At 42.3% G+C, this 17,332-nt stretch overlaps 1 protein-coding gene across 3 annotated transcripts in view; it reads right to left on the bottom strand.

Moving 5' to 3' along the window:
* Nucleotides 1-16,674, bottom strand: part of LOC128765920 (potassium voltage-gated channel subfamily H member 7-like) — a 57,089-nt gene extending 40,415 nt beyond the window's left edge. For all 3 annotated transcript variants that reach the window (XM_053877167.1, XM_053877170.1, XM_053877171.1), the window contains exons 1-2: nt 16,238-16,674; nt 15,849-16,079 (exon numbers count right to left, since the gene is read on the bottom strand). In XM_053877167.1, coding sequence (XP_053733142.1) covers nt 15,849-16,079; nt 16,238-16,313 — 307 coding nt within the window. In that variant the 5' untranslated portion in view covers nt 16,314-16,674. The remainder of the gene's footprint in view (nt 1-15,848; nt 16,080-16,237) is intronic.
* Between the last annotated feature and the right edge of the window lie 658 nt (nt 16,675-17,332).

Genomic DNA, 17,332 nt, shown 5'->3' with positions numbered 1-17,332 from the left:
CCTTTATTCACGCGGAGACAACGGAACCCACCGAGGTGAGGAAATCCGCTGGACACATTCGCACCTTTGAAAACCGACGACCCCATCTTCCTGAGTGGCGAGCGTTTAGCGCCTCAGCGGAGGCGATGAGCTCTCACATCTTCACCTTCTGATCTGAGCATTAAACTAATGAGCGCTCTCTCACATGCAAGACTTCCAAGAACAAAATGGCAGTCACCAAATCAAAGCCATTCGTTTCATCTGTTAATCACATGCATTGTTTATGATTTCGGCGACGCTCACAGGAAAGTCACATTATTTAAGCTTCGAAAGGGGGATTTCTGCCACTCAAGGGCCCTTTTCTTCCAAACTCAGAGAGGCGTATGGTCGCATGCTTCTCATGGCCTCTGCGATCAGCTAGGAACAAGTGAGGTATTCTTCCTTCTAATGCTTGCGTCAGAGACTACGCAGGACTTCCAGTGGTACATATTTCACACTCACTTTGGACACTTCGATTCCCAGAAAACAGCAGAAATTGCATTTGAAAACAAACCAAAACGAATGTGTGTTCTATTTTTAGCACTTGCTAACACACACACACGGGAATACTTTGATATGCATTATTCATTCACTCATTCATCCCGTGCCACTTGACCCTTCTGAACCAGGAGGCACTGCAGGGGAGAGAGTGAATCCCAGGTGCCACCGGACTACTGCAGTAGGTTTGACTGACTCATTCTCTGGACATATTTATCTGTCAGTCATCGAGCTATGATCCTCAAGAAATAGGCTACTCCAATGGGAGTAAATTGAATTGTAGCTTCAAACAGACGTTATCTATAAATATAATTTTGCATTTAACATATTCTGTCACAGTCATTTGTCCATAGTGTTTATCTACAACTGCTCACCGTAGCTGGGACAAGATTGAATTAGTCATTCACTATTGGCCAGGGATGGAGAGAGTGGAAGTCTTGGTTGAAATGAAGGACGAAGCTGGCCGGAGCTGGGAACGTGAGACCTTGACTGCGGTATCATTTCGGGCCGCTCAGATAACTTCTACAATATGTTGCCATGTCAGTTCAAGCACAGGTCTTTAAAATCCAAAGTGGGACCTGGAATATTGGCATTTATATGCGAGACATTAATGTCGATAACATTCACAACAAAAATTTGACGTCAAAATCTGTGCGTCGATGCGTCGTGTTGCTGTTGGTGTAGACACACACGGGCCACAGGATGGGCATCGAGAACTGGTTGTTATTGAGAAGCAGTGAGAATATATCACATTCTCTGGAAATATTAAGATATGTTTTGATTTCTGTTCCTTTAATGGGTTCCTGACTGAGGTCCCACTCCAACTGGCCGCCGCCGCTGCGTGGCCCAGGCTCTGCGTCACCACCTCCGACTGACCGCCTCAGTCACAGTTACGGAGGAGTTGGAGCGCCGATGGGTCGTAGTGTTCAAAAGTGTGGCTCCGTTGTGTTTGCGAAGATAAACGTGTCTTAAGGATGAGCGAACCCCTTCGACACCATAGTAGAATGATGAGGGAGTGTTCCGTGTTTGGTCTGTGACACCACACACCCTCGAGCTAACTGCTAGCATGTCAGTTAGCGCGGAGCTAACTTGTACACATCACATCTGCGCTTACTAATGTGATTTTTTTTTTTTACATTGATGTAGTGAAATGTCCTCAGTGTCTCTCCTCCTAATAATAACCAGAACTGAACCAGGGAGCTAAACTGAACATGTATCGTTTTAGATTATCATTCAAATAACACCTTTTGTCTGGGATGTTGATCAGATATGAACACTTAAAATTATTCCCAAGGACCAATAAAGAGCTGGAGCTCTCTGTCAACTGTTTCATACTTCATGCTTCACAGGGTTAATACATGGTCCTGGATTATGTGTCATTATTTTAATATACTTGTTTAATAATGTATGGTGTCGGAGTACCACAGTGAGATGATTTAAGCTACTTTAGGTTAAACAGAAAATCAAAATAGGTCCAAACAAAGGTCATCGCGATTGGACGACTAATCGAAAAAAAAAAATGAATAGATAAGTCAACAACGAAAATAATAGTTGCAGCCCTGGTTGCATCACACATCCAAGAAGCCCTGGTTTTGTCTCAACAAATGCATTCCAAACATCAGTATCCAATTATCAGCCACTTAGTTCCGCAATGTTGGCAGCTTTAGGGAAATGGAAGCTAATGTTTGTGACAAATTCTCATGAGTCAGTCACATCATCTTTACTCCTTTGATGGGAGTTGGATGGAGCTCGGAAGTGCATAACAGTGAGTGGTGGAAGATGATTACAGGACGAGGAAAACGTTGTTTTTTCAGCAAAAACAATTTCGACTCGGCGATTATGTCGCGTTCCGACGTCAGTCAGTGCGCGCCGAGCTCCATGCTAATCAATTTTTCGGAAAATCTTGCTTACCAACGACTTCCTTAAACTTAAAAAAGTCAAGTTGACAGCCGTTTCAGTCTGTGTATTTTTTCATCCCTGGCCTACAAATATTTTGACAAAGCGAGGCCACGAGTCACTCAAGCCGACCCAAACTGACACTAAGCTGAAGACAGGAGACAGCCCAGACAGGTTGCCAGTCCATGGGAGGTTACACACTGACAGCAACCACTTAAACAGACACACGTTGGGCAAGAGAGAGGTTCCTCGGTTGTGAATGGGTAATCATGACGCGAAGCTCTGGTTTCCACCCAGTCAGGATTGAGCAAGATAAGTCACTTAACTTTCGGTAGTCTTTATATATATATATCTTAGATTAGGTAGAATAAACTCTGTTTAGTCTCTCAATATCTGTAGGCACTCTTCATAAATACACACAGCTGTTGATGTACAATTACAAGGTGTGAGACTACCTGTCACTAAAAAGCAGACAACTCTGATGGTATTTATCCGGTGTCTTTACAACTGAAGGAGCTCTCCCTGAGGTTTTGAAAACAAGGTTCCACACAGATCCTGAGGTCGGCATCTTCTAGTTTGTGCTACGAAAGCTGATTTCCTTTTGGGTTAATTGTGGTTTCTAAAGTAAATTGTGAGTCCATTCCCCAGCCAATTCATCTAACCGCCTATTATGAAGAAGAGAACCTTTTATGGCTCCCTGCGAGGGGAAAGTAATCTATTTTATTATACCACACACAGACTGCTACAAACATGCTCAAGGGCAATTTTCCTGAGCAGTCTCCAGTCTATACATGGCTAAGCAGAGAAAAAGTTTTATAAATTGCAGGGTTGTTCAAAGGTGACAGGGTGATGGAAGTTAAGTTCAATGGATGTTCACTTTACAGAACAATTCTGATGAAAAGAGCTGAGCCAGAAGGCAAAACTCTTCAAGGTCCTGATGTGGATGAATAGATGGACCACTGGTCTCCTTAACTTAAAAAAAAAGTGCACAAAACCAAACCTATACCAACTTGTAGCCATATATATGAGGTTTTCAGAATGGTATGTCACTCAAAGATTTCGGGATCACCTATTTTTGCTCTATTTTCTTATCTGTCAATTACAAATCTCTTTTTTTTATCAATTTTGACATTTTTGGTGACTTTTCTGGTGTTTTAAAAGATGTAGTACTCATTTTTGCCATTGCCAAAGGACCCTGAGGTTGGCAAACCCTTTGTTTTTTAAAGAGTATCCCCCTGTAGGCCTCATCTATATTCTAATAATTCTTGCACAAATAAGAAATTCTCTAAATCATAATTCCACAGATGACTAGCTGCATATTCTGCCATTGCAGTATTGTTACCATGGTACCAATACAGTTAAAGTTTTGGAGGCTGTGAACAGACTCAAAGCACTCATGGCAAATACTAAAGCTTTGTCAGAAGTCTGAGATATTTTACTGGATATGCTATGGAAGCATTAGATGCTGTCAGAACAGCCTGCTTTGCCCAAGAGTTGGACTCGGATTTTCAGAGGGACATTGCACAATTTTGCCATTATTGGTTAAAATGTGGCATGTGTGTGACCCCAAAAGCTCAGCTCCCTGGTGCTCATGATGTCGAGCACAATAATCATGCTCAAAGGTAGAAAAGAGGTCTTGGTGTGCGCAGGCTTCTGAGCAAGTGCACTCAGATTTTGGATTGCTAGAAGCTACAAAAGGGACCTTGACCACCCAGAATACAGGTCTGCCAACCTCATGGTCCTTTGAAATGGCAAAAAAAGGAATACTACATCTTTTAAAACACCAGAAAAAGTCACCAAAAATGTCAAAATTGATAAAAAAAAATGAGAGTTGCAATTGACAAATGATAAGAATAGCGAATATAGATTATCCCGATTTTCTAAAAAAGACAAGTTTAAATCTTTGAGTGACATACCAAAAAAACCTCACAAATATGGCTACACATTTGTGTAGTGTTTTAGTTTTAGTTAAAGTGTTTTAGTTAAGGACAGTGGGACGCGTCACCGCCCTAGTAACTGAAAAGCGACACAGGTGTGTCATCTAAAACGCGGTTGCGGCCACTATGTTTTGATGATGCCGTACAAATACTACGACATCAGTCAAGTAAAAATGCTTCCCATTGCAGGAGGTAGTACTTAGCGACTGCATTTGTTTCTGTATCATTAATGGCGTCCATTTCTCAATTCAGTCAACTACAGTGTATTCCGGCCAACAATGTATAAATGAGTCATTCTATTGCAGAAGCTTTTTCACAGCCGTGTTGTATTAATAGGCCTCACTGCGGCTTGTATCAATAAATGCACATGAAAATGCTTTGAGGTGCAATTTTGGCAACATCTACGCTACAGAGATAGATTCTTGGCCTCGCCGCTTCAGCACAATATGGATTATTCTCCAGTTGACCTTTACAGTTGAGGACGACTCCAGCGTCACCAATGTGAAAACACGCAGGATATTGTGCAGCAGAACATTTGGGTTAAAGGCTTTTCAACTTTTCTTTCATCTCCTGCGCGCCTACTTAAGGCATCACCATCAAGCGAGTACGCGGCTCCTTGACAAGATTAATTTTAGTGACAAAGACACAGTCGACGAGCAAAAAAAAAAAAAAAAAAAAAAAAAAAAAAAAAAAAATTCTCCTGAGATCTGTAAAGAAGCTGCCTCCGAGAGCCAAAATGTGGGTTCACACCTGCTGAAGCCCACTGATTGTTATGCATACGCTCCGTGCTCATCGTGGAAATTTCATTACTGGAGATTATATTTCCATCATAAATTATTCAAACATTCCTGCTTAATCAAGGGACAGCACTGCTACAACTATTATTACATCGACTCACGGGTCAAACAGAGTAGTGCTGAAGTACAACACGCTCCTGGCATGTAGACTTGTTTCCCTCTTCCAAACAACACGCTGGACTGCGTGATATATGTTTTAGAAGTCACATTCACATGTAGACTATTGAACATGATTTCTCTGGGCTAGAATTCATTCCATTTTGTGGGACAAAGATTCATTCAAATATTGTCAACTATACTTTTTAGACTAAAGCAACCAATCTGTTGAAAATGTATTTTTACCATCGCTGACAAAATGTATTTGGAATAACTGAAATACCTTTATTAGTCATTACAGTAATAGTCGGCATGCATGTTCGATGTGTTGCTTTGTTGTCATAGAACAAATTCAACAAACTCGCTTGTCCATGTTGTTGGGCTCATCTTGCTCAGGTTCGAATCCTGACATTCCCACACTGGGGCTGTGACTTTAGGCAATTACCTTTTTCTCCTCTATATTTCTACAATATTATCATGTGCTTCTGGTCTTGGGTCTCACTATGACGGCTGCCTAAACCAGGGGTCTCATACTTGCATCCCGTGGGCCATTTGTGGCCCTCAGGATGCAGTTTTGCGGCCCACCACTGGGTGACAAATTTTAGCTTGCGATTTTTTTGGATGGCTTATGGTCTTTTTTTTTAAAGGCTAGACTGAGATGGTTGGGCCGTGTACATTGGTAGTTGTTGGGGTTGGAACTGCCACACAGCAGGTCAAGAGGATGGCCAAAGAGGAGATTTATGCAGGTGGTGAAGGAGGACATGAGGTTTGTAGTTTTGAGAGAAGAGGAAGCAGAGGACAGGGTGAGATGGAGGAAGATGATCCACTGTGGCGACATTGACATGAATGGAATTATTTTTATTGCAAACAAATAACATCAGATGAAGCAAAATGACCAAAAACAAGCAGCAAAACCACAAGACCTCTTACTCCACCGGCCTTCAGCCAAGCCTCAACAAGACTTTTGCCTCTGGCAGCCCCCCGATCAGTCGAGTTTGAGACCCTTGGCCTAAACCCTGCCTTCATCATGAGACAACTGACTCTGACAAGAGAGTTAAGAGGGTTCACTTTGTTCATTTCACAGTGTTTCAAATGCGCCCGGAAATGCGTGGTGAACTTTGATTTTCTGACAGCTAACAATATATTTGTACATATAACCGTTGTTGAAGTTAATACCAAGGCAGAAAAGTAGCGCCAATATTGTACATCCTTGTTTAGCGACCTGTCTAAAATAAGTTGACTCCAACAGTAACTTCAAATAAATATTCTTTATGCTACAAGCACAGCGGAACCCACTGAGGGTCACTATTGTAGGTCACCTGTCCATCACAAGGAAAGTGGAGGCTTATGAACAAACATTTATAAGAAGCAATTCAAGGTGAGCTCGAAGGTTTCCAAGAGCAAAAATCCCCTTCACACCCAGATTGGAACCAACTAAATAAACAAAATATCCTCACCGGAGGAACAACGACAATGTAAAAAAAAAAAAAAACAACCTGTTTGAAATGTTTGGAAGGTGAAAGACTGGGCAGAACACTCGCACATGAATCGTGATCATGATTTTGGCTGCCACAATACATGCATTTACAGGGCCCCAGATTGCGACCTCATATTTTTGCCACCAAATTTGGGGACAGCGGGAAATTTGTATGAACTATCGCAAGGTGCGGGTTTGAGGAGATTCTTTAGAAAGGCGGCTGGACTTTAATTCAAATTTCTGCTTGCACAAACCGTTTTTTACGATCATGCCCTTTTTTTTTTCCATAAAAACTTATAAGAGCTTAAGCGTGAAAAGACTTTATTAGGGCGGCGCAAATAATTCAATTGTAATTGTGAGCACAACCTTGGCTGTGAGGAGTTTCCAGGGCTTCAGACTGCGACCAAATGCGGCGATAGCATAAGAAAATCCCAGAGCTTCTCTCACACAGCCGATACATACGTATGATCTTATGGTTCACTGAAGCTTCATGTTAAACAAACACAACACGCCTCCAGTCTGATGGCGGAGTCCAGCGAATGCAAACATGCTGCCATTTCAATGAGCGGTGGCTCGGAGAAAATGCATAGCAACCGTGCCTCACGAGAGTATCAAGCCTATACGTATACGTCTGTTGCTACACATTATTGGTCATGTTCATGCGAGTGACTTTATGGCTGTAGCACAAAATATCAGGGAAATAAAGAGAGACATTGCAACAGCATTCCTTTATGTATTGTTGTATCGTTTGAATGGATTTGCACTTCTTTATCACACTAGTTGTTGTAAAACCCAAAATGATCTGTTTTAAAATATCTATTCATATTAAAACTGCTCATACATTGTGTTCCCTTAAAAACTAAAGCAATATTTTCAATAAGACTGAAGGCTCGTGAGCACAATAATGATCCAAATGTGTATCATTTTTGCCATGTTCATGCAGCCCTGGAAGAAGTTTGCTGTCAAACACTAGCTCTGCGGCCCTCAGACAGTCCACCCCACAGACCTACCAGGCTACAGGCACCTCTCCGCAGTGACCTTGGCAAAGACAGAGCTCCCTTCTGAGCCCAACATATTCTACCGATCTCCAATCCCAGGTAATACGGGGCATGAAATATTCAGGCCATATGGGAAACACACACCAGAGTTTGGTAGACACGGAGCCCGGCACATCCTGAACAATTCATGTGCTGATTCATTTTCATAATCTGCATAAGCTGGGTTGCGCTGGAGGTAGAAACATGAATAATAATGTGGGGAAATGGTTTATGTATCGTCCTACTAGTGAAGTGCAGCATTTTAAACAGTGCCGCCTTCGTCTCCTAATGAAAACTGACATGTTCTCGTTCAGGGCGATTCTGCTAAAGTCAGAACGCACTGTTACTGGGGCATAGCCAATCGGGAGCAGGGCATGGAAGTGGAGGCCATGTAAGCTAGCCCCTTGTTTGGATTCTTCAGGCCTCCTGGCCATATCTCGCCTCAATGAAGGCCGCTGTGAGCCGCTGTGCCTGGCCTAATTTCATCTTCAATCAGTGTCAGCGGAGCCATCAGGGATCACAAGCAGCGCCAACAACACCTCATTTGTGTTCGCTTTTATCGATTCATGAGATTTCTCTTTGACTATAATCACACGGCTGAATGAGGGGGGCGCTGAAAGTGATTAATAGGGGGGAAAAAGCAGATGGTATGGAGGTTAATATCAAGATTAGTGCCTCCAACACAAGCGTCCCGACGGGTTCAGATCACCTGTGTGTAAAAGAATTGGAAATGACACCTGTGTTTTGATTCACTTCAAGGCTCCATCTGCTAGTCCTCCAAACCTTCCTCTTCCAAACCTTGGGCAGCAGATGAGCAACACCACCATCCAGCTGCATATCACACCTATGATTCAAAGCAGACAGCTGTCAATGCGCTCTGGTCCAATATCAATACTTTATTAGTGAAAGAAATGGCACGTTCCAAAACAAATAGGCGGTGACATTTACTCACTGGCTCTAGCGGGACAGAGAATCGTTGCAGAGGCACTTAGCAGAAGTGCGTGTAACTCGCCAGGGAAGACAAACAATCATAAAAGATTAATGGACTGGAGGGGAGAGTTTAGAGACTCGAAAAATTACAAACTCACACCTTCCTCGCCTTAGCAAAGAGAAATCAGGTGAGCAACAGTTCAAGGAATGCCAGCCGTGCCGCCACAGATCAAAGGTCACTCAAGCTAGCAGGATGAATTTCGGAGATCAAAGGTGGCTCACAGTGTTTGCTAGTTTTGGGAATGATGAATGATTCAATCCTCCTTTTCAAGGTGGAAATTATTAATGCAGTACTGAAAAGAATGTGTGGATTTTTTTTTTTTTAGAGTTAGATTTAGAGTTGGCAAAAACATATTTCAAGAGCTGGATAAAATAATTTAACAATGATCATAGACTCATTACACACATTTTCCACATTTTGAAACTCTCTAAACGCACCACCTTTGCAAAATAATGAAAATTCCCCAAAAGTTATTTTTATCTTGTGTAATATTGTTTTTCACATTTTGTTTTAGTAAAATCCATCCAATTCATTTCTTTTTCTGTACCTTCCCTTTTTTTTTTCAACCAGCTAGAACTGGACATCTGTAATTGTCACTGTCTTTGTTTTTTTTTGTTTTTTTTAAATCTCCTACAAATGCAATGGCCAATGCCAGAGTTTCAGCATCTCAGGCGAACCTGTGATTAGGTCTAGTGCAGCGATTCTCAAATATTTTGTCTCCCCAGGAAGGGGAATCATTATCAGTACACCTCTGCATAACATTGCATCCTTATTAACATTAAAGAGAAGAAAAAAGAAAGCAATACAGATCAACTTTCAATAAAGAAATACTTTATTATCATTGTTTTTGTCTGTAAAAGATACGTCTTCCAAGAGAAAAATCTTAAGAATTAAGAGATTATGTGGAGTCCAAACAACGACTGATCCACCTGATGTTTTTCATATTTAAACTTAATTTGGAAATATATATTCGAAAACAGAACACTTTTTGTGTCTTTGAATACAACAAAATCCAATATTTCTGAGCAAAATAACACTCCCTTTTGTATCTGAAGGTCATGCAGCATGAATGAAAAGAGACCTGAACGCTCGATAGATATCTCAGTTGAATTCAAAATCTTTAGCTTTGAAGTTTAAAGCACAAAAACAGGACCATAAGAAGTCAAAATCAAGAAGTACAATGCGTCTTTCAGTGTAGTATTTACCATCCAGCGTCACCAATGAGTGGCTCAGGTCAGGTCATGCAACCTTTTTTTCAGTTTATGGTGGGATTTCAAACCAGTTAGCAACAACTGATTTATTTTCTATAACTGATAGAGGGCCGTCACTGTCACTTTGCCTCATCCTTTACAGCAGTTTTATTGCTGACTGATAAAGCATCGGCAAGTTTGTACTTGGTAAAAGGTTTGGTCGTAAGCGCATCCTTGTTTCAGGTCTTGAACAAAAATATGCTGAGCACCAATGAGCCACTTCACTCGTGCAATAAACACTGCGGGTGATGAAAAATGGATGTGCTCTTTTCAAGGGAAGCCATCCAAGTGTCCTGCAGAAAACCCGCTGCAGCGTTGACCCTGGAGTGTCTCCGTCCCTTAGCTCTCCTGCCACTGACAACTCACCGGGGGGTTCACTGCACTTCAGTCCCCTTGCTGGGGAGTCACCTATGAAACCCAGCACCCACGCACACCACATGTCTCTGATCATTCAGCACGCTCAGCTAAGCTGCCACTGTTATGTAGCCATTATCCATTTAACTTGCCTGCTGCACGGTGTCGGCTTCCTTTTGTTAAGACTCATTCGAGTACAAAGTATTATTACACCCAGTGGAACAGGATAGCTGCACAGAGCCATCAGGGGAAAGCATTTATCTCATTGATTATGCATCCTCGCTGGAAGTAGGCACACGTGGCAGCTTCCCCTCGCGCTCCGTCGTCGGTGTTCGCAAAAGACAAAAACTATAAGCTGTTGTGCTGAACGCGCCCGTCGGGTCCGCGGCGTTGTTCCAGTACTTCATTTTTCTAAAGATACACATAAGCAGCTTAACTTACTGCCTTTTCACTGAACACTCCGGCTTTGTAGCTGCGGCTGCCGCTTCCAGCCATGACTTTTTCTGAATTTCCAGGGACAATCCCGATCAGAGGTGGCCACCAAGCAGCAGCGCAAGGCGTTTAGAACACCCTGTGTTCAAGGCTTTCTAGCTCATTTAACTGATGTGACTTCATTTATATGGGCTAGTGCTGCTGTGCTGTCAAAACTGGAGACAACATCCAACACCAAACTGCCATTAAAATAATCTCCCAGGCAAATGATTGTTAATAACTGAGCAGATGTGGTGAGTCTTGTCTTCATGTTATTAAAATTCTGAATCTGGAGCATATGTATAGTTTCACCTGGACTACAGGCAAGTGTCCAGCCTGTCTGTCACTTAAAAATAGGACTTGTACGAGCTCTAAAACACAATAACTATAAGGTTTAAAAAGTTGTCAAAAATAGATTGTGACAAAGACATAAGCGTCTTCTTGAATTTCAATATGAATGATGATCATCTCACCTTTAAATGAAGTAAAAAATAAAAGACACAGTGACTGGACGAGCTAGTCACTTAGCGAAAGGGCTATGATCGTAACAATGCTAAATTTAATCACATTTTCTGAATGGTTAACATGGCTAGTTGAATTCAAAAATAGCTAATAAGCAACAATAATTAAAGTGTTTATTTCATTCAAAAGCCCATAATGAGAACGTGTATTTTTTATGTTCACTTCAGGCAAATGTTTGTTCTAATGGGCATTTGAGGGCCCATAAATGTCTCACAGCCTGACTATTTATATGGTGGAAGGCCATTATCTCAATGAGCAATAAGGAAATAAAACCAACATTATCTGACTCCAAACTGATGAGCGTGTCCTCAAGCATTAGCAGCTGAAGTCGTAGAAGATTAGTTGGTCCTAATTACAGATGTAATGCGTCGTAAAGAGAGGGATCATTCACTGGCGTGATCTGGTCGATTTGTCGATGAAGTGGTCCTGAGAAACCAAGTTGGCCCAGTCATTTTAAGCAACATCAGCCAGTTAAATGGCAAAAAAAACATTTGCACAAGACATGCCAGCTTCCGATTAAATGGAATAAGTTTAAGATTTTTGGAGGTTGCAGGAAAACTGGACGGCAAAGCAGGTCGAAACATTCAGACCGAATCACTATTCAAGGACCATGACTGCTCCAATTACGTATGAAACTGTACCGGTCCATTTCAAACAATTTCACTGTCACTGATCACATACTTCCATCATTCCTTGCTGTTCACCAATATACCCACTAGGGGGAGCAGCCCAGAGTCAAAAATTTATGACAACAACAAACATGGTGAATGTGGACGTATTGATAATGAGAATCTATGATCAATAAAAGGCAGACTAAGGTCCCAATTTGCCGGTGCAAATTTGTCCTAGAATATTCCAAGTTGATCCACAGATTGCTATTGATTTGCTGAGACTGTAAGTGCTGGAGCAGGTGTGTAGCAGGAATCAATATCATAAGTCTGCCATGTCCTTATTTAATAAATAAATACTCAGATATGTTTGGGTATTTGAGTTGAAGAAAGGCGTCCAGCCACTAGTTTGCAGCAATTAAAGCGTTTCTTATTATAAGGCTCTTACTCTTATAAACAAATATTACAATATCTCACTTTTTTTTTAGTGTTCCAGTACATCGCGATGTATCGCATCACCACTCATGTATCGCGATACATATCGTGGCAACAGACTCTTGCCGATACACAGCCCTAGTCAGTTGCTGTGCCATGGAAAAGAGACAGATGTATAAAGAAAATGTAAAGGCGCCAGGAGTTTTGTCAATGCCTGTATCGAATGGGGTCACTCTGAGTTCTGCCAGCAGCTCCAAAATAGCACTACAGCAGGGGTGCGCATTACTTGGGGGTGTGAGTCAATTGGTCGATGGCATGACAGTCAGTCATCCATCCTCACGATTTGTCTCCGCTCAATTCAGCAGCAGACAGATGCAGTCTGATGTCTTCACTTCATAAAGACGTCAGTCCATGTTCATGTGCTAAACCCTTATATTCCGCTAAGGGGATTTGTTTTTATTGAACATAGAATTTGGGGTTGAATGACAGATGTTCAAATGCAGTACAGAAAAAACAGTGGACATATATCTGTGAATAAATCATTCAAATATGAACAATATACAGTTACTACAAATGCCTGGAAAATAGCAGCCAAAAAACTCATGGGTAACATAAGAAGCTGCCGAGAGGTGTAGAGTCCCGGACGTCACACGTTGGGCTATTTACACCAAATCAGCAAGTTTGGGTAGAAAATCATAGGGAGCTTTCCCACATGCTCAACATCACAGTCGCCCCTCCCCGCCTCGTTTCTTTAGGGGGATGCTTCCACGCTGTACTTGCAATAAGCTTGCATCACTCGCCTACACTCAAATACAAACATTTTCCACCAAATAAACCAGCAGCTCAAACTCTTCAGGGGCGAGGTGATTCTCTTCAGATGACTCAATAGGGCAGGAAGATTACCTTCCACAATATCTAATCCTGCGCTCTCCACTAACCCCCCACCTTCTCCTTCACTTGTGCTCACAGCCGACGTCCCCATTGTGTTTCATGTCGCCTAAAGAGTAGATGAGTTGAAGGTCTACTTCATTCATGACAAAAAAAAAAAAGTTATCTTGAAAAGACGAATGTATCTGAACGACAAGGACAAGCTGAAATGAACTTATAACAGAGCCTGTAGATCAGCTTCAAATTGTGGAGCCACTTGAATCAATAGAGCTGGATGTTCCGGAGGGTGCCATGAATCTTTCATTCCTCTATAGCTGTGTGTGGATTGTGTCCTCCATACCAGTTTAATGCATTTACTCTGTAAGCTGCTCATTCCCAGTCACTGCACTGTCAGCCCCGAAATCTTTATTCATGAGCACACACGCTCCGCCATAAATTCTTCTGAGGAGTATTAAGAGTTGTGTCTTGAAGCAGCGATGTGTGCAGCGAGGGAGGATTGTGAACAGACAGAAAGCGATGATTATGTTGGAAGGTTTCACCGGCTCTTATCCCTCCTCGCTTTTAACACTACAGGCGCACAACATAGGGATGGAGCGCAGCTCACGGTGGGAACTAAAAGATGCGGTTTAGTGAAAAAAAAAAAAACAAACAAAAAAAACAAGCAGTCATGAGTGCTCCGTCTAATTGGTCAGCATGTTCTCTGAAACCTAAAAATCTATTTTTGCTGTGTAGCAGCTGGTTTCTGGTTTCCTTCTGATTAACAAAAGGGGGATCGGCGCGGCCGATGGCAGATTAAACATGTATCCATGGCCTAGAATCTAACTCACAATTAAATATTTAAGATGCAGCTCCTTATGATTAAATAAAATAGTATTACTTTTCCCGGCTTTGTGTGGCAGTGTTTGTACATGAAACCACAACAAGAGGCAGCATCTCGGACGCAAAGCAGCGAGGCTTGCGATGGCGTTCTTGCAGTAGGTGCTCTTTGGGATTTGACTGCACAGCGATGTCATGCTGACCATGAAAGGCTCATGTGAGAGCTTGGCAGGAGGTGGTCAATCTGGGGATTTATGTCACGGAGCGGTAACATCATATTAATTCTCTCTGACTCGGGATTGCTGCCTCTGCACAGCACCATTCATACAAGGAGCAGGATAAGGCCGGCGATGAATGACAAGCACCGTGTTAGCAATGGTAGTTTGCACTGTTTCTATGCAAAGGTGACAAAAACACTTGTGCGCTCAGCACCTGAACTCATGCCACAACACTATCAACAGTTCATAATAATAAATAAATGGTGAAAAATGATGTGGCTAACGCTAGCTCTATCTTGAAACACTGCAGGACAAGAAGGAAACGTATCAACACTCAAACTCCATATTCAGATTCTACTTAGCCGTGCCTCTGTGCTGCTGGGTTATTTTCCCAGATAGCAAAAATAAATGGACTCAATGTTAAATAAACGTGAGGATAACGTGTTGCTAACTTGAAGCTGCAGCTTTCGCGCTACTCTAGCCTACACTACACATGTTTAGCTTGCTGCTCAATGACTGTTGGTTGCTTTATTATTAGCCATCAGCAGCAGGTAGCGTCACTTAGCTCCTTTATTCTATTACAGACTCTGCCACTGCTGTGTGATAAACAAAAGGCTTCTGAAGCTTTGAAAATAAACATATATTTGGATTATAATTTGCAAGTGAAAATTGTCATATTATTTATTGTATGAAATAGCTTCCTGGGAATCTATATCGACTTAGCAATTTTAGCGTCATGATAATGCTAGTGCTAAAGGTGGGAAGTAAAAAGAAAGAGAAATTACACATTGACTTGAGAGTCAACCTCTGGAACAACTGGGGTGTGAGAGACAAGAGACAGAGGCGCATGAGAAGGCGGGACATAGACCTATGGATGCAGTGGCGCGTGTGACTCCAGATCGCGATACCCTTTGTTGCAGTGAAACGTGGGGATGGCCACATCTATGCATGATAAATCAGTCAGTCGGGGATGAAAGTTCACGTGACACAAAAGAGCGCAAACCATGAATATCTCTCTTGCTGGAAAATAACAGATCAACAGCACATTGTCGTATGAAGCTGACGGCCAAGTCTGTAGTCAACGTTGCTGTTTCGAACTGAATGAAATTTAAAAATTTCAATAGTTCAAGTGCTGCAAAGCAGCAAAGACAATAGCAGTCTATCATTAGCATCATCCCGGCGCAGCGTCTGGTGAAGTTGTGATTATTTTTCTGATTGACAGATCAACAACGTTTGAAATCCTGGGCAACAATCATGCGCACGTTACAGCAGATCCACAACACAAGGCTGGAAACATTAATGAGGGAGTTGATGTTTGATTCTGTCATATGTTTCGAGCGACTTCACACGTGCACATCAAGCTATTTTAGGGATGAATGATGCTATTTTTAGGGTGTCCTTACGGAGTGAATGTATTCTGACTGTGGCTGGTCAGGTCACGTTATGCCATGGACATCTATAGTGGGTTTTCTCTGGAGACCTCTGAGAAGATCCAAATGAGCTGTGACAGCAATACGCCGCACCAGGTCACTGACTCACCATCCTTGCGGTAGTAGGTGATCTCTACTTTGCGCTCCTCCGACCCCTGCACCGCCTGGGCTACCTGGCTGATGGCCTCCTCATCCGTCAGGTCACCGTGCAGGAAGTCACAGGTGCAAGGCTTCTGCATGATGTCCGGTCTGGAGAAGCCAGTCATCTCACAGAAGCCATCGTTGCAGTAGATGATGGCACAGTTCTCCACTCTGGCATTTGCGATCACAAATTTCCGGTCTGTGACAAAGAAATACCGTAAATGACCTTATTGCTCCGGATTAAATAAAAAAATATAGAATATTTGTCACAATGAAAGAAACATTTCAAGCACATATATTTGCACAAAAGACAATAAAATGAGAATTTAATGAAATGAATCATAAAAATATACTCACTTTGACCTTCGAATTTCCGAATGATCATTCCCAGGAATGTGTTTTGTGGAGCAACGTGACCTCTTCTCACAGGCATGTCTGGATTCTTGGGATCTCCCTCGACTTCAAGACAAAAAAAATAATAAACAAAATCCCGACGCTACAAATGCTGCTTCTCTGAAGTGAGAGATTGAGCCCAAAGCATAGTGAAGAGCGGTTCTGCCGCTACTTTCGGTGACCTTCCTACTTGGTGGAGGAGTTCTTTATCCCGTTTGTATAGAGGAGCAAGTGAACGCCGCCTCTCCCAAGCGCGCTGAATCGGGGAGGACAGTTGGAGTGGGAATCATTTGGCCAAGCATGTCGCATCTGTTGGCTGAAGAAGGCGAGCCCGCTCCAAAGTCCTCGCAGGTGACGAGGAGAAGTTAGTTTGGGGTCGCAGCGTCGGCAGACACGCAGCCCGAGTCCGCAGGTTTCACGAGTGTTTGGCGGTGAGAGACGCTCAGCAGCCGGGCTTCGCTCAGGGACCGTCGACAAATGTTCGTCCACAACTCGCAACGTTCACCTCGCTCTTAAATCATTTAAAGCCTAAGAAAAAATATTTAGTTGATTTATTATTTGAATGTGACATCACACTGACCCATAGAGACATTTTATGTGCTAATGTTGACATTTTCTGCGGAAATCCTAAAATTATTTATCAATGGAATACACCACGAAGAAGAGGACATACCCATAGAGGGATGGCTCATAAAATGTATCCATCATTCTGTTTTCTGTTTCAAGAGCAACGTTATAAGAGAAGTATGAATATGAAGCTCTGTTTTTATTTTATTGGGAAGACTTTTTTTTCATCTCTTGACTGTAATACTGACACAATTTTTATTTTTTGTCAATTTTATTGTCAATGCAGAGATGCTTTTTATTGCACCCTAGTTACATCAATAAAAAAGATGGATAACTATGATTCCCAAATGAAGCAATGTGTTTGATTCTGCTGCCAGTGCTGGTGAGAAGAAGCTGCTGGATCACTGTCCAGCCTAAAACTGGCTTCCCAACAGAGATAAGCAGGGCAGGGACCTTTTCCCATGCAGCTTAGTCCTCTCCAATTCAGGGATA

The sequence above is a fragment of the Synchiropus splendidus genome, chromosome 10, assembly GCF_027744825.2.
Source record: "Synchiropus splendidus isolate RoL2022-P1 chromosome 10, RoL_Sspl_1.0, whole genome shotgun sequence".
Classification (NCBI taxonomy): Eukaryota; Metazoa; Chordata; class Actinopteri; order Syngnathiformes; family Callionymidae; genus Synchiropus; species Synchiropus splendidus.
This window is presented reverse-complemented; position numbering and strand designations above follow the sequence as displayed.